Below are 22,401 nucleotides of genomic sequence, written 5' to 3' on the forward strand. Positions count from 1 at the left end.
TCACACTTTCTTATCAGGAGTTAAAAATTGATATATCAAAAAATAGTGGTAGGGACTTCCCTGGTGGTGCATTGGTTAAGAATCCGCCTGCCAATGCAGGGGACATGGGTTCGATCCCTGGGCTGGGAAGGTCCCACATGCCACGGAGCAACTAAGCCCCGTGCACCACAACTACTGAGCCTGAGCTCTAGAGCCCGTGAGCCACAACTACTGAAGCCTGCGTGCCTAGAGCCCGTGCTCCACAACAAGAGAAGCCACCACACTGAGAAGCCCATGCACTGCAATGAAGAGTAGCCCCAACTCGCCGCAACTAGAGAAAGCCCGTGTGCAGCAACAAAGACCCAGCACAGCCAATAAATAAATAAATAAATAAATAAAATTTTTAAAAAAGTGATTAAAGCATATTACTTAGGGTTAACAATCTAAGAATTAAATACAGAAACAGTTAAAAAAAAATTAACAGGACTTCCCTGGCGGTCCAGTGGTTAAGGCTCTGCGCTTCCACTGCAGGGGGTAACGGTTCAATCCCTGGTTGGGGAACTTAGATCCCACTTGCCTCAAGGTGCAACCAGAAAAAAAAAAATGTTGAAAGGGTCTCTCGGTGAGCCTTGAGAAGGTGAAGGAAACCACTGTTTGGCAAAAATGTCCTTCTGTACTATTGGGTTTGTTACCAACTACATAGATCACTTTGACAAAAATAATTTTCTACCACACATTTCAAAAAAGGCAAAACACTAAAATTATTACTAAAAATTGGGAGCGGCAGCAAATATTAAAATTGGAATTATATTTAAGAGTGGGGATATTTTTTCTTATAGAATATGTTATTCAAATAAAAATTTTCTACAAGAATGGAAAGTTCTCCTGAAGCCAGCTCACTTCCTTCTTCATAATTCTCTATTTTCTGGTCTGTGTACACCAAACGCATTCCATTGATAACCAGAATTTTTTTTTTTAATTTTAGTGTGATCAGTGTTCAGAGTCAGTGTGCCAGTTGCTAAGATCCCAACACCTACACATCCCAGCCTGATTTATGAGCTGTAGAGAACACCAGGAACAATGCAGTCACCTTCAGAGGCCATGCATTTTAACATTCGACCCTCCCCACTGTTAAATGCTACCCTAACATCAGGGGTAGGTGTGAATGCTTAGAAAAGGTGACCTTTTAACAGGTACCAGAAAGTGATTACTTCATACACCTAGGAACAATCTTACCTGAGAAAATGACAAAAGGTTTTTAAAGCTTCTTAGATGTCCAGGCTTTGTACAGCCTCATAAAGCTTATTGTCCAGCTGGGGAAGTGACAGGGGGATAAAGCTGGGAGTGGGGAAAACAGAAAACTGCTCCTTAAGTAGATGGCAACAGATTAGAGGGCCAGTCCAGGGTCCACCATTAACTAACCACATGAAGTTCCCAAAGTCATGTCAATATCCTTCCCTGGCCTCAGTTTTCTACCCTTGCCCCTCCAAAAACTGATCTTGCTAACTATAAAATACTTTGATTTCTGATTTATAAAGCTCTCAACTCCTGACAGAATCAGGAATAGGATTCTACTGCTAGTCCCATTTCACAGATGATGGGGCAAAGTCATAGGTAGATTTTCTGAAAATTAATTCAGGGTCAGTTGCCACCATTTTCTAAGCTTTTACTTAAATCCACCAAAAATACATTGCTTTTTGAGGCTGTGTAACAAAGTGTGGCATATAACACTTACCTTATTCCAACTTTAAACAAAGCTCCCAAAGAAATGCAGAGAACTCTTGGCAGATTGCTTTTCTCAAAAGACAATAGTCACGGTGACTTAATTTCTTAAATTCCCTTAGCTACTTGGCCAAAAAATTTCCAGGGATAGCATCAGATCAAGCCTACAGGCCTACTACTTACATGTTTTTCCAGTTGTTGTCTTCATCGACGATCCAAAGTGAAATGAAGATGCACCCAGCTTTGGGCTGAGGAGTGGCTTTTAGTTGGGGGGATAAGGCAGATGGAGCAGATCAACTTTCTCTAAACCCAAGGCTAACTTCCATTTTTAACCTAGTCTCACAAACATATTTTTAAGCGACTCCAATCATTCAAAACATGTATAAAATGGCATTCTTTTGTTTTGCTTTTCTTTAGGGATCTTTTCCCCCTAGCTTCCCTCAGATATTAGGCAAGCCCAGCTCTTATTTCATATTTTTAACAACCAGGTATACCGATTCTATATCATACATATTTGTGTGTGTATATTTATAAACACACTTCAAAAATCATTTGGGACCAAAAATACCCTCCAAAATTATTATAAATTATTGGGTCTTTTTCTACTTGTATGTACTACGAAGTCCACTTCTATAAAAGTCACAATAAAATATTCAAAACTGCACTTACCTGAGGAAGCAATACAAGATGCTACTTTAGATCTTTTTACAGTATATAAACTAATGCCAGCCTTTGGAACAATATCATCATACTTAGAAATGTGATACACAAGTATTACATCACATACTTGAATTCCACCAACCATTCAGAAATCAAAGCACTGAGTATGTCCCACATTATCACTCAATAACCAGAGCAGACCAGTTGCGGACTAAAATGACCATCAAGTCTGTTTCAGGACAAGGGCTTCTCAGCACTGCATCAACCCCAGCAACAAAATAAAGCACTCCTCCTTGCACAAGATGTCAGCAGCTTTGGGATAGGGAAGGAATAATTGGCCACCAGTATGAGTCAAAGGGTTGGCTATTATAAGCCTCATCCATCATTGTGTATTTGTTATTAGGGTCCTCTCATAGCAATCAAAGTATCAAATATTAGTGCGGAAGAAAGGCTTGATTACCTTTTTAAAATAGCACATAACATCTTAATTTCTAAACTAAGGCTACTCAATCAAAGAAATGTGGGCTTTAAAATAAACTCCAAGGCAAGTTCTTAGAGGAGGAATTTCCCTCCATGGCAGTGAACAGTAAGCCAGTGCAGGCAATCCTGAACCAAGTGGTCCACCTGGCATGACTTCCATCCAGGCCATTGATAGCCTGACCCCCCATGACCTCACTGGTTACATTTCAAGCTCCAGCTTGGCTTCTCCTCCAGAATAGAATTATTTTAGGGTACTACAATTGAAACAACCTTCTTTATGCCTGTGAATATATTTTCCTATACAGTCTAATTCCACTCGAATGTAAACTTCATTACATCAAAAAGCGAGAACAATATGAATGGAAGAATGACAAAGCAGGCTCTTGATTCGATGGTATTTTAGGCGACCAAGTGTGACATAATAAAACTCCTGACCCAATTTCCACACAATTGATTTATCCAGCCCACAATTTCTTCACCGGCAGTTGCTAATTACATCATGGGGGGCTGTGTGGTCATTACGTCACCAGTAAGGGCTACCAGGGAGTGTACACTTTTCCAGACTGCTTTTCCCAAGAATGGAGAGACTGGAGACCAGCTACCCTACTGAGAGTCCCTCTCCTCCCCAAACCTCAGATCTCTTCTAGCATTTATCTTGGTGTCACATCCCAGTGGGCCAGGCTCTGAGTTATCTGACTTGGAGTGGGTAGGGAAGGGAGTAAGAATTTGGGTCCAGGAGTCTGTATTAGTACCGCAGATTCAGGGAGTACTGTGTTTCACGAGAATGCTCCCAAAAGAACTTTTTTCTTCTACCTCTAAGAATTTTCATGTCCTGAATCTCTTGGAACTTCCAGGACTCTGGAAGAACTTCACTCAGTTTCCGATCCCTTACAATTCCAACACCCTGAGACCCACTCCCTACTTCCAGCCTCCCAGATCTCTGGGAAACAGCCGTGGAAGGTCACACATCAGCTCGCTCGCGCGCGCGCGCTCTCTCTCTTTTTCTCTCTCACACACACACGCGCGCGCGCGCACGCACAAGAACAAGTGTGCGCGCCCTGGGTATCGTGACTGTGGCCCCTCTAGCGCCAGGCTGACTTACTTGAGGAAGTACCTCTGGCCAGTGGCCGTGAAGGTCATCTCCCAGCCCGGGGGCAGCGGCAGCTCGTCGGTCACGTCGTAGGACTGCTGGCGGAGGTGCGCGTGCTGCTGCGCCGGGCTGCCCGCAGCGCCCGCGCCGGTGCCCAGCTGCAGGGACGCAGGCGACGAGTGCGAGCGGACGTGCTGGGCGCCGCCAGCCAGTCGGGGTCCCGGGTGGCCACCGGACGAGTCGGTGCTCGACTGGCGCGAGTGCGAGCCGGAGTCAGGCTCCTTGAAGAACGACTCCGGGAGGATCTTCTTCCGCCACGAGCTGGGCTTGGGGTTCATCACCGAGTTGAAGAGGGCTTCGAGGTCCGTGTCTAGGTCTTGAGTGACGTGGATCACTTGCTGCCCGGGTGGCGGGAGCGGAGGGGGTGCCGAGGCCGGATTCATCTTCTGCAAGGAGAAAAGGAGGTCCGATTAGCCTTTTATTGAAGGTCGGATAAGGGGATAAGCGGAGAGTATAGAGAGAAAAAGAAAAAAGAGACAGATAGGTGTCTGCCTCGGGATCCCAGACACCCAGCAGTTAAGACCAGCCGGAGAGGGGGAGGGATCCCTCCTGGACTCGAGAATTATGCAACTTTCTTGAAGCCAAGAGGTTACTAGGAAAGGGGGGGTGGGGGTGGCTGCTGGGAGTTAACTGCACTGGAGACGCTGCTGAACTGCTGGTGGCAAAGCACAAGACGAAACTTTCCAGGGCAAGCAGCCCCCCAAAGTGTCCACCCGAGCCGAGTCCAAGACATCTCGACTCCGGAAGCCCGAGGAGCCGGGTGCCCTGGAGTGGTGCCGGGTGAGCGGGCGCGCGCCAGCGGGCACTACCTGGGCGCGCAGCGAAGCCGAGTCTGGGCGTGCGGCGCCCGAACTCGCCGACGGGCCTGGGTCGCTAGGGTGCGTCCGGAGCTTGCAGGGCTGGAGCCGGGGCCCGGCTGGCAAATCCTGACCCGGCTCGGTGCCTGGCAGCCGAGGGGCTTCGACTCTCACATCCCCCGAACTGGCCTCAGGCGCTCACGCTCCGCGAGGAGGCGGAGGAGAAGCAGACAGCGCGGCCGCCGCGGCTCCCGGACTGTCCCATAAACAAAGTTTGGAGCAAACTCCCACTCCCAGGAAAGAGGCGGGCCCGAAAGTTGAGCTGTTGAATTATGCATGACCTCCAAGTCCGGAGCCTGCCTGCCCCCACTCGTCCCTCCCCTTCCTCCTCCTCCTTCCACCCCCGGCTCCAGAAAACCCTGGGCGTGCTGGGTACTTTGCTGGGTACTTTGCAGGGTAAGAGGAGAAGGGTGCCCCCCACCTACTCCTCTGGGTCGCGCGGACCTCTCCCGCGGAGCCCTGGATCTGCATTCCTTTGAGTTTACCACGGACTTGGGGCGGGATCAAAGGGAAAGTGGCCCGAGCCTGTTTAATCAAGGACTTGTGGACCGAAACCAAGGCTGGGGGCGGCGGAGGGCACGCGGGTGAGGGGCCCGTACCGGGGAAGGGCCGGTCCTGGGCGCCGCTCCCTTCCCGAGTGCCGGGTTCCGAGGCCCGCAGCGCCGGAGCGCGGCACTGACCCGTGGTTCTGCCTGAGGGCGGGCCCGGGTGCGCCCCGGCGCGGGGAGACATCAGCGAGGCCAGCATTTCCACGGGAGGCTGCTTAGCGCTTGTGACCATATTTGGTCTGGCGAGGAGGCATCTCGGCTGTTTGGCTTTCAATTGTCTGCTCGTGCGCAGAAGGTGCGCAGAAAGTGCCTCTGTCGCTAGAGATGCGGCTTCGCCAACTGGTTCATTGTAAGCAAACAACCTTCAAATCATGTATCAATCCTTTTTTTTCTCTCCAGGGTGATTCAGGTCACTAAGGGTTGAGAAGAAACCTGGTCAAAAATGGGGCGCTGGAAAAGGACAGCGATCTCGCCCCCTCTCCCGCCACATCCGCGCGGGTAGTGGGAGGATTGGAATGTCCCTGACGCCCTCCAGAGAGCCTGGAGCCGGGATGGGACCGGAACAGGTGGCTAGGAGTAGAGAGGGTGTGCCAGTGACCCGGAAAAAACCACCCACCCTCCCACCGACTGGATCCAGGCGAGGAGTGGAGACCCCCTGCTTCTAGATCTAGCCTGGCAAGACAGCTGCGGCAAGTAGGAGGCAGCCTGGTCCTCCGGAGCAGCTCAGTTCCTTCTCTCCCTTGTCCCCCCTCCATTGGGGGGAAAGGGAGGGTGGCTGCGAGGTAAGTCATGCTTCAGAAAGCCCCTACCCCACACCCATTTGATTCAAACATAAGTTTATGAAATAAGCATATGAGGCAATGTATGTAAAACACTTTGAAGACATACCTGCCTACATGTTAAATAAAGTAGAATTGTATCAAGTGCAAGTATTGTGCCTCCACATTTCTATAAGGGTGAAACAAAGTCAAAGTTAAAATCTGGAGTTGCTCTGAAGGAGAAAAGTTTATGGGAAAGACAAGGCCACCCTATAGTTTTCTTTGGAAAAGTATTTGGGGCACATTCCCTGAATGGCTTCTCCCTGTCAGTGCCCCAAACAGAGCAGAGGCTACCTAAGTGAGCCCCCCACATTATCTGTATTTAAGGGGGTGTGTTCTGATTCCAAACTCCCCACAGACTGGGGAAGATCAAGGCTGCCTGAGAGAGAGAAATAGTCACAAGGATCACTATCAAAGGGAAGCAGAGCTTGGCTCCTTCAGGAGACTCTGCAACTGTTTCCCATCAGCAAGTCCTCTGCCCATAGAACTAGCAGAGGGAAGGGGAAGCTGCTACAGGTCGCTCCGTGGGAAATAACATCTTTGCAAGCTATCTTCAGAAGCCACCACAGTTGCAACAATGGGGAAATTAGCTTTGGAACTAGAGGAAGTGACTGGGACCAAAGGGTTACTTAGCTCAAAAGCCACTTGACGATGAATGGGTGGATCCTTGAGGCCAGCCCAACTCCAAGAAAGTCCTCACCCAGGAAGGAAGGTCTTGTTTTGTAAAGAGTACCTGGCTGCTACAAGAGAGGAAAATAGGGAGTCATGAGGATAATCAGTCAGGGAGAATCAGGGTTGAGGTTGGGTGGGCAAGGATGCTGTCATTCCTTGCCAAACTTCAAGACACAGGTAGTGGAAGACAAAGTAGAGCCTGACATGGAAATTGCCCTGATCATGTGATAGTTCAAAGGGAAAACTCCCAGTTCCCAAACAGTCTCTAAGATATGATAGTGGATGGCTGAAGAGATTTGCTTCAGTGCTTGAAACAGTAGTTTCAGATTAAATAACATTTACAGGTGCCTGGTATGTATCAGGTACTTCCCGCAAGAGACAGTAGGGTGTAGCAGGTAAGTGTATAATGAATCTCCGGAGGAAAATACCCGAGGCAAGATAGTTAAACTCTATTCCTGAGTTTTCTCCTTTGTGAATTAGGAACAATAACAGTACCCACCTCACAGGATTTTAGATTAAAACAAATTACAGTTGGCCCTTTGTATCCTTGGGTTCTGCATCCGCTGTGGATTGAAAACAAAAATAAATTCCGGAAAGTTCCAAAAAGCAAAACTTGAATTTGTGGCACACTGAAAACTATCTACATAGCATTTAATTGTATTAGGTATTATAAGAAATGTAGAGGTGATTTAAAGTATATTGGAGGGGGCTTCCCTGGTGGCGCAGTGGTTAAGAATCCGCCTGCCAATGCAGGGGACACAGGTTCTATCCCTGCTCCAGGAAGATCCCACATGCTTCGGAGCAACCATGCTCGTGCGCCACAACTACTGAGCCTGCACTCTAGAGCCCGTGCTCAGCAATAAGAGAAGCCAACGCAATGAGAAGCCCAAGCACCGCAAGGAAGAGGAGCCGCCGTTCACCTCAACTAGAGAATGCCCGCATGCAGCAACGAAGACTCAACACACCCAATAAAATAAATAATTAAAATAAATAAGCTTATAAAAAATAAAGTATATGGGAGGATGTGTGTAGGTTATATTTAAATACTATGCCATTTTATATAAGGGACTTGAGCATCCTTGGATTTTGGTTTGGGGGGGGGTCCTGGAACCAACCCTCTGGTGATACTGAGGGATGACTGCATACAAATTTTATCTGTTTCCCCTGATTTAGAACACAAGCTTTGAAATGCCTAGCTCTACATTGGGCAAGTAATTTAATCTCCCTAAATAACAGATTATTCATTTACAAATTGGAGATAATATTGTGGTAGTCTGTGACACTACTGCCCTTAAATGGACCACTTTTCTGTTGGTCACACCCTTTTGGAGTCCGTCCCACTTAAATCTGGACTGGGCCAGTGACTTGCCTCCACCTGGAAAATGCAGCTCTGCAGCTGTTCTAGTTCCCTCTTTTAACTCCGAAGGAGGTGTGGAAGTTTCTGCTTTTGTACTTTTGGGAGATCTGAGCCTCTAGAGAAGTGCAACTACTCTACTGGAGAAACCACACGGAGAGGAAGAGGCACTGAGATAGGTGGAGATCCGGGGAAGTCCAGCCATCCAGCATGGGAGCTGAGCCCAGCCCCCAGCCCACCCACCAGCTGCCTGTAAACACCTCAGTGACCAGCATCAAGACCAATAGAACCGCAGAGCCCAGCCCAGCCCAGGTTGTAGAACTGTGAACAAATAAAATAAGTATTGTTTTAAGCCACTAAATTTTGGAATTTTTAAAAAATGCAGAATGGGCATTCTAAAGATTAAGAAATTACAAATTAAGTTCTCAACACAAATTCTGTTACATGCTAAAGTATTTAATAAATAATGGCTGTGATTTAGGCTGAGACCCATAATATAGATAGCAGACAAATATTTTACAGATAAGGAGACTGGCCCAGTGAGTTTTAAAGTACAGGGATATCTCACTTTATAGCACTTGACAGATACTTTGGGGGGTTTTTTGGTGTTGTTTTTACAAATTGAAGGTTTGTGGCAACACAGCATCACGCAACACTATCTGCTCCATTTTTCCAACAGCATTTGCTCAGATCGTGTCTCTGTCATAGTTTGGTAATTCTCATAGTATTTCAGACTGTTTCCTTATTATTGTATTTGTTGATGGTGATCTGTGATTAGGGATCTTTGATATTACTATTGCAAAAAGTTTATGATTCACTGAAGGCTCGGATGATGGTTAGCATTTTTTAGGAAAACAGTATTTTTTAATTACGGTATATACATTGTCTTTTTTTAGACATGATTCTATTGTACATTTAACAGACTACAGCGTAAACATAACTTTTTTTATATATAACTTTTATATGCACAAGGAAACAAAAAAAAATTCAAGCAACTCGCTTTATTGCAATGATCTGGAACCAAACTGGCAATATCTTCGGGGTATGCCTGTATTTTGTCCAAGTACATGAGATGAATTCGTGAGGGAAAAGAAAAAAACCTGGGACTTAGCCCAGGGTTTGTAATCCTAGATCAGAGTGATTTTTTTCTACTCTCCCCTCCTGTGAGCCATGAGTTGCTCCCTGGTTTTGTCGTTTTTAAATCACTGTGATACCTACTGCCTGCCTATCTCATAGAGAAACTCCACAGTTTTTGTAAGACAATGAATTGAGAATACACTCCTGCCGATATGTAAATCTTTCCACTTGCAAAGACTTTCCAGGCAGCTGATCTCCAGCCTCCAAATCCTTCCCTCAACCCTCTTCCTACTGAAAGCTTCCCTGAATCATCCACCTCTCCTCCCTCTCGGTCCACATCCAATCAGCGCAAGGGCTGTCAATTCTTCCTTGATGTCCCTCAAGCTCATCCTTCCTTTCCCACTCCCACAATAGGGCCTTGTCTCCAGAGCCTTGCAGTGGCCTCCTCATTGGTTTCCCCGCCTCCAGTCTCTCTGGCCTCCCATTCTCATGACGTCATTCCCTGGCTCACAAGCTTTTAACAACCACCCTCAAGAATAAAAGTCAGAGCTATCAATCTAGCATCCAAGGACTCCCAACAAACTGCCATCTTCACAGCCTTCTGACCTAAGTTTTTACACAAACGTGTCCCTCATCCACTACATGCACGACACCCATCTCTTTGTTTGAACCCCGCTCAAAACTGCCCTCCATACTCCGTTGTCAAGCCTTCATCCACCTCTCCCTCCTTTCCCCTAAATTCAGGTTGTTCTTGTCTTTTTCACTCCCTTGACACATAATCACGAGTAACACTGCCTTATATTATATTTTAACGTTGACCTCAGTATCTCTTGCCTCGCCAACTGGATTGTAAATAGCTGCAGGGCTAGATGCATCTCACATTTCCTTATGGAATTGCTTCTCTGAAGGCCATAACTCCTTGTTGTGAGGGAATGATGATCCTCACGTGATTTTGTCTGTTCCTCTTCCAGCACCAATTGGTTTCCTATTACCAGTTATAAGGTACCTTCTCACCGTTCACCATAATTTTGGCACGGCATATGGACTCAGTTCTTGACTTGCAATCCTCAAAGAATTGCAAGCTCTTTGAGGACAAGTCTAAGAGGACTTCATTTCCTTTTTCCTCTTCCCCATGCCTAATAAGGTGCTGTCCATACAGGAGAGTCCAGTACCTGCGGTTGCCTAGCCCAGTGGCTGCTGCCTGCCATTTTGCCTCAGGAAAGCCACAAGCTGCTTTTCTCAGCTCTGAATTGCTGGCTTGGTCTGAGTGCATGATTCCAGCTCAGGTGAATGGCCAGAAACTCGGTGCGGTGGGTGAGTTGTTAAAGGACTCTGGCCCAGGAGCCCTTGGGGCAGAACCTGCCTAGGCTTGCTGAACCAGTATGGAGAAAATTCCCAGAGCAGAGTCACCATTAGCAACTGAAGAGGAGCAAAACAGACAAGGACTTTGAATAGATAAGGGTTTGAATAATAAAGAGTCGGGGAAAACTGTTGAAGGTTAATCTCTACTTCAACAGAAGACTAAGAGTTGACCAGTTCCTTGACATGGCACTTACCGCATCCCAAGGGTCTACCACAGTGTCCAGCATATAGCAAGTTCACAAATACGTAAGACAGTTGGTGCTGCCAATCTAGTTTGCATTTATTCTCCCCAGGTGCGGGTCTCACTGTCAGGCTTCGCTTTGGTGTTCCTAAAAAATGCATCACTGGTATGATCATAAGGAAGACAATTTTGATAATGGTGATGATGGATGGGACTGTGTTCTACCTAATGTTATCTGTTGCTTCAGCAATGCAGTTGGACCAGAGGAAAAAGGAATTTTCTGAGATTTAGTCTTTACTTGGGTACTGTGCACAAGTTGTTTACCCTTTAGTATTTTCACTCTCTATATATACCTATATACATATATGTATTGGACTGGAGATAATTTTAAATGGAAAAAATTAATTAAGCTATTGTTAGAAAAGAAAAATACACTTTTGAAAATGCTTAACAAGGGAATTCCCTTGTGGTCCAGTGGTTAGGACTCCATGCTTTCACTGCCAAGAGAGTGGATTCAGTCCTTGGTTGGGGAACTAAGATCCCAAAAGCCCTGTGGCATGGCCAAAAAAACACAAAATACTTAACAACATAGGGGACTTCCCTGGTAGTCCAGTGGTAAAGAATCCACCTTCCAATGCACGGGATGCGGGTTCAGTCCCTGGTCAGAGAACTAAGATCATGCCGAAGGGCAACTAAACCCGTGCGCCACAATTACCAAGCCAGCGCACCTCAACTAGAGAGCCCATGTGTCTCAGCAGAAGAGCCTGCACGCCACAACAACGATCATGCGTGCCACAACTAGGACTCGACCCAATCAAAAATAATAAAATTAATTAATTAAATATTTTTTAAAATGGTTAACATAAAGTGTGGTTGGGAGGTTAACTAGTAGCTGTATCACAGAGTTGCCAATAGCAGCATTACCTATAGTAGGGGAAAATTAGAAGTTTCTTAAACACTTAACATGAGATTAGCTAAGTATATGTGATGGCTCAATATAGCCAATGAATATTTGGTAGCTATCTGAGGTAGTATTCATGGAGATAATGTACCAATGTGGAAAAAAATTTTTTTAATAATTTTTGATGGAAAAAAATCCAGAAGCAAATATGAATGAATACCATAATTACAACTTTGTTCAAAAACATGGGGGAGAAAAATGAACGAAAAATAAGATGTGAAAATAATACCAAAAAATAAAATACCTATGTTAAAATAAAACAGACAAATGTCTCCCTCTAGGTACTTACATCTGTGTGGATCTATAAATGCGTCACATGACGGAGAAATTGAATCATCACCCTCAGAAGCCCAAACCATATTATTAACATTATTTTGGGTGTGATGAAAGAATTAATTAGCAGTGTTGGGGGGAAATTTCAAGGTGCTCAGTATTACTCATATAGTCGAGAAATATACACATATATGTATATGTATATACACGTGTGTGGAAAATTTTTTAGTTAAAAAGAAAAAAAACCCCAAAAATGAAAAACAGAAAAAAGAATTGGGGTGCTCACTGTGTGCAAGACCAGAAGTGGTCTTTCAAGCTGAGCCTCGGAGAGTTTGCCACCTGATAGGACATTCACTGGTTGGTGATGTCACTCATCTCCTCCCTCTACGCAAATAAGTCCCAGATCTGGTTACACCAGCTGTGCAACCCACCTCTCTTCCCCTGTCTTATTTGTCCTGTTGACAGGAGTCAAGCATATACAAGCTCTACTATTATCTCTCTGTCTCAGAACGGTCCAGACTCAAGGGAGGTCACTTTTCGTGCCTGGTCAAGAAAAGTCAGTTCGTGGTTTGGAGCCAAGGAGACGAGGAGAGGACCAGCCAAACCAAGACAGGGTAGAGGGATGGCCCAGAAGGTAAACGCTGCTCCACAAGAGAACTAACCCTAGAGGTATGAGCTCAACTCACACAGGCTTAAAACCAACAGAAATTTCCTTTAAAAATATATATTTGCAGATAATCTTGGATAAGAGGGCAATTTTATTCTCAGGTAGTATCTGCCATACAATAGCTCCTAATTTGACCATATGACTGTAGGCATTTCCACCTAGTCATAATAATTAAAAGTTACTAGTATTTCAATCATCACAATAAGGGTAAATAATATTTATATAATATTTTGTAGACTACGAAACAATTTCACATGTACAATCACACACAAATCTCACAGTAACTCTGTAAGAACTGGTAGGCAAGGCTTACTGGAACTCCTTTACATATAAGAAAACCGAGTTTCAGGAAAATTTGTGTCTTGCCAAAGGTAATTGAGTTGTAACAAAAGAGCCAGAACTCAAACCCTCTAGTGCCTCCAGGCTTTGAAATTATATTTCTCTTATAACTTCTTAACTGAATCAGTCTTCATTGCTTCCTCCTTCATGAGTATACAGAATTCTGTCTGTTCCTCAAAAAAAAAAGAGAGAGAGGATATTTTAAAAGTTATTTTTCCTCCACTGACTTATAGTATCATTTCACAAACACCTTGTCATCTAATGTCTATTCAATGCACGGAAAACTGAAGTTTAGTTGTCTCCTCCCTCTCATTAAATAAATGAAAAGTCAAATGTGTTGGAGGGAACTTGAAAATGCAATCAAGGGGCTTCCCTGGTGGCACAGTGGTTAAGAATCTGCCTGCCAATACAGAGGACACGGGTTCAAGCCCTGGTCCGGGAAAATGCCACATGCCCACAGAACAACTGAGCCCTTGTGCCACAACTACTGAGCTTGTGCTGTAGAGCCCGCGAGCCACAGCTCATGAGCCCACGTGCTGCAACTACTAAAGCCTGTACACTTAGAGCCTGTGCTCCACAACAAGAGAAGCCACCGCAATGAGAAGCCTGCACACCACAACAGAGTAGCCGCCACACACCACAGCTAGAGAAAGCCCACACACAGTAACAAAGACCCAACACAGCCAACAAATAAAAATAAAAATAAATTTAAAAATAATAATAATAAAAAATACATTAAAAAAAAGCAACCAAGTCCTGATTAATGGAGTGCTTGTGTGTATTAAAGAACCCTTTCTGTGTTGTGAATCATCACTACTAATTAATATGGAACAGGCAGTCCCTGGGTTTTTGTTTTTTGTTTTTCTTTTTTTAAGGATTGTAGTCTTAAAGTCCTTTTATAAATTGGTCATTTGGAACCCAGAATGCATATTGTCATAGAAAAAAATGTATCACAAATGATGACTAGGCGCTGTAGCCTAGCCATTTAACAGGGGCTCTGACAGCCCCAAATCCTTGGGAGACCCCAAACCTCAGATTGAGTCTTTCTAGACCCTTTGAGGGCTGGTGTGGGGAAAGAGAGCAGAAAACAGGCAGATTTCTTCCTGCAGCAAGAGGAGGTTCTTACAGAATCAAAGTGTTTCCTGTGAGTCCAGGATTACCTTGTTGGCCAAAATCATATTTTCTATCCCATACACTTGCCAGGAGTGGGAGGAAAAGTTAAGACTCCTCTTGTCTGCAGGTAAAAATTTACATTCACTTAAGCAAAAAAAACCAATTACAAGGATACCGCACAGAGCCTGAGAAAGTCCACATCTCTCTCTCTCTCTCTCTCCTTTTTTCTCTCTCTCATTTTGTCTCCCCTCTCCCCACTTTTCTCTGCATATCTACTTCATTCTTCTTTCTGCACCCAGCTTTTTCTGCTCTTTAATCCACATGGCACATGGTTGTCTACACCTCACAATTTCACATGTTATACACAGTTTCTCTTAAAAGAGAAATGGACTTTTGCCTCAAGTCTAAATTCTGAGGGAAGGGCGTTTGATTGGTTTAGCTTGAATTAGGTATCCATTTGGACCAATCAGGTTTGATGGTGGGGCAGGAGGGAGAGCAAGGTCAGGAATATGTCTGATGAGCATGATTGTAAAGGGAAGGCAGGAAGCTCTCAGAAAGAAGGCCCGGGCAGAGAGCTCCAGAGATGGAAGAGCTGCCTGTGTTCATATGCTTGGCATTTCTTAGCAGGAACACAAATCTTTTAGCTCTTTACATTTGAGAAACAAATCACCAAAAAATCCTAGAGACATCACATGATGCCCTTACAGCCAAACAATTTTAGGGCTACATGGCACCAACCTAGTGGCTGCACGTTGTAGTCTTCCTGAATCACCATTTCGCATTTTGGGGGCAAAGATTTCAGGCAAGAGACATTTTATTGTTCATTCTGTGAATTTCCTCCCACCTGCCATCATTTTTGTGTTTCACAGAAGGGAAAAGAATCTGAAAATATTTGAAAAGAGACTTAGAACACCTTGATGAAATGCCAAAAAAAAAAAAAAAAAAAAAAAAAACTGATGGAGAAGATCCCTGAAATGTAGGCACTACCTTACTAAAAAATTCCGTAACTACTGTCTATTAAACTGCCAATCAAGGCTCTTCCTGGTATTGATTGTATAGCCAGGAGCTTCTGGTTAGAGATGGTAATATAATTGTCTGGCTAGTAGACATTGTATTGATATCTGTAAAAATAAAACTGGTTAATGGCTTTCAAGGAAAAAATCTGCTAAAAAATTTTAGTTTTCTCTTACAATTGTTACAAGACTGCCTTATTTAATTAAGTATGGCAACGTACACCTTTCAATGAGGAATGACAAAGTTCTTAGACTGATATTGATTTAAATACATCTTGGGTGAGAAATCTATCCCTTCTATCTGCCCTGGAGATAGGTTGTACTGAAGTGTCCAAGAGCTGATGCTTCATTCCATTATATCATAAGCTAAGGTCTTAAGTTAGAAGTGATGGATCCCATTCTTAGAAGAAAATGAGTCACTAATAGAGAGGGGCCCTTCTGATTAATTCTCCGACAACTCTGGAGCAACAGTTATATTGATTCTTCCACTAAGCTCCCTCAGACACTCTACTCACCAGAAAAACATCACAGGGGTTTCAAAACAGTTTGTGTTAGTGTTTGCACACCCCAAGAAATAAGTCTCAGTCTGTTTGGCTGAAAAGACAGACATACTCTGGTGGTAAATTTCATCTTTGCTAATGAATCCTCTCTTTGACTTTCTGGGCAGCTCAGCCAAATGAGTTTGGAGGCCAAACTTTACAGCCTCCAAAGCAAGCTGTTGGTATGGGAGAGACCCAGCCCATTTTACCTAAAATTACCAAAAGCCTTTGTGCAGAGTCCAAGTTTTTACCTTTAGCCGGTCTTTTCTGTTTCATCATGGCCAGGGGATTTGTTTCTGTAGGAGAGCAATAAGAACCCCACATATAGGTGTTTTCCTACCCAGACTTATTTACTTGCAAGGGAACCTCCTTGGTGGCCACAAAAATCTCACCAAGGAAAATCCCAACGAAGTTTATTCTTGGGCCAGTTCCATTAATCCACAGCTTGGGGCAGCAATGTGTAGCTGGTCTGGGAACAAGAGTGCTCTTTCTTTCATTTATCGCAAATCCATCTGAACTCAAAAGGGCGTCGTTTAAATCAGGAATTTCTATTCTTCTGGAAATGTCATTTCATTTGAATTAGCAGTTCTGTCGTTTAAAGGAGACAAACAGGGTTTCTACCACTAGAGTCCAATGGGAGGGAATAGGGAGGCAACCATAAAAAGTAATCCAGGAAAGGTTTGAAGGTGAACTTGCCCTTCTGCAAATAGACAAAATAGACCTGTATTTCCCTAGTACAAGTTCTGGGAAGATACTGACACATCCTGTAACTCCTCTGCAGAGTTAAGTGGCAGTAAATTGGCCATCACAGATATCTGTATTTATAGAGTAGATGTCTGTTTAAGCTTCAGGTTTAAACTCTCCCTCAAGGAAAAAAAATTTGAGAAAAATAGTTGGTTACCTAGAAAAGAACTAGAAGCATGATTTGTGGGTTCGTTCAGATCCACCAGGAAGCAGACACCAAGATGGAATGAGATGAGCAAGAGGTGTACTGCAGGAAATGCCTGTGAATAGAGAAGAGAAGGAAGAAAAGCACGCAGGAGGGTCTTCAGATGCAATGCAGATATGGATGGAGGAAAGAAGGAAGAAGGATTGGGTGTGAAGAGCTTTAGACTTCAGTACAGCTCTGAGAAAGTCCTGACCAGGCTGATGGGGAGCCTCAAGGCAATGATTGACAGGTGGCCCCCATAGGCAGAAAGGGCCCAGCTTATCACCCTGCTGTGTGCCATCCCTGGCAGACTGAGGAGGGCACGCCCTTCAGCAGTGAATTTCACAGATGTGCCAGCTGGGGCTGTCAGCTCCCTGCCCTCCTCACAGGAGATTCTCTGTGAAAGGAGCCCTAAGCAGTGAATTCACATAGTTTTCACCCCGGTGTCTACAGACTGCATCACATGGACAGACTTCTCCATCCATTTTTAGGGTGCAGTTCTTCCCAAGTTCCTGTGGACCTCTCCTCCTGAGGGGAACATTAGAAGAGGGAGTTCGGTGACACAAACCACAGCCCCTATGCTGCAGTTAGTCCTGAGGCCACCACTGGCGTTTATCTTCTCTCTCCCCCACTATCCACTCTGAAGACTCACATCCTATGCTATCACCTTTGCAGGTGTTGGTGGCTTGCTTACCTGGTGATGCAACTCAAACCTTCATTCCTGGGGGCCCAAGCCCTTGGAATCCGACCCTCCTCAGAGTGGGGCTGTTGTGTAAGTCCATCCGCAGTTAAACTAGGAAAACGAATCCACAGAGGCACCAAGCAGGTCACCTGGTTGTGCACGTTTCTCCCTCCATCCTCCCCACCCCCCAACCCCGTGCAGTAGCAGCCTTAGCTCCTCCCAGTACTCATGGCCATTGGTTCTGGCCAGAATGATGGCAACTCTGCTCTCCTGTTCGTCCTGGACACCGGAGTTCTAAAGTGCCTGTGTGGCAGTCATAGATTATAGTTTAATGATACCATTATGTCCCCTAGCAAGAGTATACTCCCTTTGAGGACCCGGACCTCTAACCCTACAGAGCCCAAAGTTGTGAGGATGGGAAGCACAAAATTCCCCAATGGGCCACTGGGAGTGATGTGAAATGGGCCTCCTCTTGCTTCCATCCCTTTGTTTTTATACCAGTGCATTCGTCACTTATAGGACGAATGCACTGGTATCAAATAAAGGTCTTTGATGTGGTGCATACACTACACTTATAGGATGGCACCTCATCCCTGCAGAGTCTTGCTTACAAGCTGGTGCTTTAGCTGTGTCTACCAGTTTAGCTAATTCTGGATATTGGAGTATGTAATACAACCAGTGGATTCTACAGCTAAGGGGTAATTTCTGCTGCAAAGTGGATTCCCTGATATGATAGTATATTGTGTGGGATTTTATGCCTATGAATCAGGCATTCTGTAAGTTTCCAGAGAGAGGTGCTAACTGAGGCTGTGTGGGCAGGAAAGGCAAACTCATACGCCCAACAGGTATCCATTCCCATGTGGACAAACTGGATGGAGGGGGCCCACTGTAGTCAACTTGCCAAGTGACTAGTTAGAGTCTTCCAGGAATAGTGCCATATTGGAGGTTCAGTCTCTGTTGTTGGCACATTGGACATTTAGAAGCAGTGGGAACTAGATCAGCTTTGGTAAGTGGGAGTCCATGCTGTTGGACCCATGCAGAGCCTCTATCTCCATCACCTTTCACTTGTCCATCATGTCCATTCTGGGGTGGTTGATGGCAGAGACTGGCTACCATCAACTAGCCAAGTCCATTTTGTCTACTTGGTTTTTTTAGCGCCTCTTCAATGGTTAATACTTTGGGGTGGGCATTAATATGTAACACAGAATCTTCATGCTTCATGTCCACTCTCATATATCCGTCTACATGCCTCCACTTTTGATCTTTGTCAAAATCTTCCAGTCCTTTCCCTGTCAGGGTCACTGCACAGGAAAGTATATGTATTCACATCTCAAGCAGTTACCTCTCCTTCCATACAAAGTGAATGACCTTGCAATGCTTGAAGCTCTACCCACAGGGAAGTTTATGAGCCACTGTCCCTTTTTGTCTCACACCCACATACAGGGCAAACCTACCCATAAGCTAACTCTAGCTTTGAATTTTTCCTCTGCCTTCAGCTGGCTGGGACCCTGCAGGGAATGAAGGCAGCTGGTGCCTCCATGGTGGATGACATGGGGGTCTGGGATACTTGCTCATGCAGTTTGCTCACACCCTCTGGCCCTGCTCAGGCTCAATCCTGCATGTACCATTTCCATTTTATGATGGATTGCTCTTGGATCTGTCCAACTTTATAATTCGGTGGGCCTAATGGAACCCAGTTTATTTATTTATTTATTTATTTATTTATTTATTTATTTTTTTGGGCACACAGGCTTAGTTGCTCCGCGGCATGTGGGATCTTCCTGGAGCTGGGATCGAACCCGTGACCTCTGCATTGGCAGGCGGATTCTTAACCACTGCGCCACCTAGGAAGCCCCCAGTTAATAATAGACTGTTCTAAATGTATGCTCACATAGTACCCCATGGCCAAGCACTCCATCTCTATCAGGGCCTGATAACATACCAGAAGCTATTTCTGAAAAGATGTAAAACTCTTTGCTGCAGATGGCATGGCCCTGCTCTAGAAGTCTTAGAGTCTGTGTTGTGATTCTCTCACTGGGGCTTACTATAAATTCTACACTGTATCTTTTCCCACCTCCCATATTATAGGCTCTGCCAGGGAGTATGGTCAAAAAACAGAGCTGCTTGCACCATAATGTGTACTTGCTTACAGCCCTCTCTTGCTCTAGGCCTCACTCAAAGATAGCAGCTTTCCATGTCACCTGGGATTTGGGCTACAATAGCATTCCTAGGTATGGAATATGTTGCCTCCAGTACCTGAAGAGGCCCACCAGGCATTGAGGTTCCTTCTTTAGAGTAAGCGATGCAAGATGCAGTACTTTGTATTTTCATTTGGAGACGTTGTCCCAGAATACCCTTGACTACTGAGCCCTTAGAAACCTCACTGAAGTGGCAGCTCCCTGAACCTTCATAGGTTCATCTCCCATCCACAGGTGTACATGTCTCCTACCAAGGCTGCCAGCATCCTAGCCACACCGTGCTCACTTGCCTGCTCAGCACGGTGTCACTGATGAGATGTGATGTTCTATGGAACGTTTAGATAGTCCAGCTCTAAATGTGAACCACGCATAACAGAGGGTAGGAGAATTAACAAATCTGGGGCAGAACTATAAATAAATGTCTATTCCACAGGAATGCAGACTGTTTCTGATCCTCTTTTCTGATTGGAATGAAAAACAATTCATTTGCCAAATCAGCCAGCTCACACCATGTACCTGAGTCCTTATTCATTTGCTGCAGCAAGGATAACATGGCTGGCACAGCCCCTGCGATCATGGCTACTACTTGGTTGAGCTCACAGTAGTCAACAATCATTCTTTGTGATCCAGATGGTGAATTAAACAGCAATATAATCAGGAGCACCCACTCCCCTGAATCCTTTGGATCTTTAATGATGGCACCAATCTCTACCACCCCCTACTCCCACCCTCCCCTCCCAGGATGCAATATTGGTTTTGATTTGCTATCTTGCTGGGAGTGGACAGTGTGGCAGGGTGCCATTTCAGAGGCTTCTACTTGACCTTCCCCACTGTGATAACTCTTACTCCACAGGCCCACGGCCAATGGAAAGATTAGTTCAACTGCCAAGAGAGTCAATCCCAATTATATACTCAGAGGCAGAGGAAATGGCCACCAGATGGGTCTGCAGACCAAGGGAATCCACTGTGAGTCAGACTTTAACCAGAACTCCATTTTATTTATCTATTCTAACTATGGGGAAAGGGGTATAACAATGCTTCAGGTCTCCAAATGTCAGTATCAACTCAGGACCTTGATCCAATAATCCTCGAAGTATCTGAGTAGTCTCTTTTCTCCAAGGAAACAGCCACAGATTCCCCTGGAAACGACGGAGACGCCTTCCTTCCAGCATTACTTGCCATGATATTCCAGGGTTCCTGAGGAGCTGGCCACCTCTTCCGTCAATGGATTCCCGACTGATAACTGGCTCAGACTCAGGAACTGAGCAAGGAATCGTGACTGTTTAGGGGGGCAGCCAGTCCCAGCCCCCTGCTGCTTCATTCTGGCCTTATTCTGATTATAGATGTGAAGTAGCACCCTTCAGGTTATGGACAACACCTAGAATGTGAAGAAAGCGATGAAATACCTTCAATGCTATCATTAAATGTCAGAGGTGACTTATTGAAAAGGCAATCTTACTTAATAGTCCAAAATATTTAAAGCCATGAACTCCTGCTTTTCGGTGCAACCCAAACAGAAACGTTTATGTATGTTCACTCAGGGACATGAACTAGAATATTCATTGTTCCCAGCAGTGAAAGCTCCAAATGGAAAACACCCAAGAGTCCTTAAAGAGTGGCTAATAAATAAACAATGAGGCACTATGCAGCAACAGAATGTAGAATACGTTAGAATTAACAGCTACAACTACAAACATAAGGGATAAATCTTACATACGCAATACTGAACAAAAGAAGATAAATGCTCAAGAATATATACCGTATAATCACATTTATATAAATTATAAAAACAGGAAATCTGTGCTGTTTGAAGTCAAAATAATGATCACTTGGCAGCAGGAGAGTGACTTGAAGGGATTACAGGGAGTGGGGTGCTTCCGGCTACTGGAATGTTTTGCTTCTTGATCTGGATACTGGCTCCATGGTTATGTTCAGCCTGTGAAAGTTAATCAAACTGTACACTCATGATATGTGCATTTTTTGTATGTGTATCATGTTTCAACAAAAAGTTCAAAATGTATATTTAAAGCCACAAGATACCCAAGGAGAACTGAATACAACATTTTGAATTTCCTACTGTAAATCAGTAGTTCCCAAAGGTTGAGAAGCACTGCAATCACCCTTTGCCCAACCTACAGACCCTCTGGGGTGGAGGAGGGTAATTCAAGCACGTTAGCACCGGGGCGAGGCCGACGAGGTGGGTTTCCACGACCCATGGCAGAATACGGTCAGAGGGGTATTCGTGGGTTTCTTAGCCTCCTATACTCTGACCACTTCAGACTGTTTCCTAAATTATACAGGATATGAAAAGCTCTAGCCAACTGTTTGGTCTTTACTCCTGGGGATAGTGTCTGCCCCTAGTCTCAGTCTCTTTCCAATCCTGGTCGAAGCAGCTAGACAGTTCTAATGGACATCTGATGTTTTCATCTGTCCTGCATTTCCACCCTCCTTCTGAAAATAAAGCACTTCTGTTTCTATGGAGGACCCATTCCAAGGAGTTTAGGTGAGACTGACAGCCACCCCAGCCCTCTAGCCTTAGGAGTAGGACTATGACTCGGGTCTGGCCAGAGTTCTGTCTAGGTCTTTTTTACCTGCAATGTCTAGAGACTTAGCCTCTTTACACTGAAGCCACGAGCAAGGAAGGTACAAGTCTGGCCATTGTAGCATAAATCACATTCTCCATATGCAAGAAGCCAGTGTAGAATAAAGACAATTAAAGCCAAGTGAACATTAAGGACAGGGCAAAAGATAGATCTCCAAAGATAGTGTTTGAGTTCCTGGATATAACCATTCCTGAAATTCACAACTATACAGTTATAGGACCAATA

General features: G+C 44.9%; 1 protein-coding gene and 1 long non-coding RNA gene across 7 annotated transcripts in view; one reads left to right on the forward strand and one right to left on the reverse strand.

The window, feature by feature from the left end:
* The window catches only part of WWTR1 (WW domain containing transcription regulator 1), a 133,797-nt gene extending 128,866 nt beyond the window's left edge, over positions 1-4,931 (reverse strand). For 2 of the 3 annotated variants that reach the window (XM_057737866.1, XM_057737867.1), the window contains exons 1-2: positions 4,801-4,931; positions 3,944-4,377 (exon numbers count right to left, since the gene is read on the reverse strand). In XM_057737866.1, the coding sequence (XP_057593849.1) occupies positions 3,944-4,374 (431 nt within the window). In that variant the 5' untranslated portion in view covers positions 4,375-4,377; positions 4,801-4,931. Of the gene's footprint in view, positions 1-1,884; positions 1,961-2,370; positions 2,522-3,943; positions 4,378-4,800 lie in introns of those variants that run through there. The other variant, XM_057737868.1, reaches the window with a different exon arrangement.
* Positions 4,932-5,080: 149 nt separating this feature from the next.
* On the forward strand, positions 5,081-22,401 carry LOC130855048 (uncharacterized). 4 transcript variants are annotated; one of them, XR_009054212.1, is made up of 4 exons: positions 5,081-5,244; positions 5,796-6,178; positions 12,560-12,763; positions 20,694-22,401. It is a non-coding gene; the product is annotated as an uncharacterized LOC130855048 (long non-coding RNA). The 4 variants fall into 4 exon arrangements; XR_009054210.1 differs by having other exon boundaries at positions 12,603-12,763; XR_009054211.1 differs by having other exon boundaries at positions 12,603-12,728.

Source organism: Hippopotamus amphibius, chromosome 6, assembly GCF_030028045.1.
Source record: "Hippopotamus amphibius kiboko isolate mHipAmp2 chromosome 6, mHipAmp2.hap2, whole genome shotgun sequence".
NCBI classification, from domain to species: Eukaryota; Metazoa; Chordata; class Mammalia; order Artiodactyla; family Hippopotamidae; genus Hippopotamus; species Hippopotamus amphibius.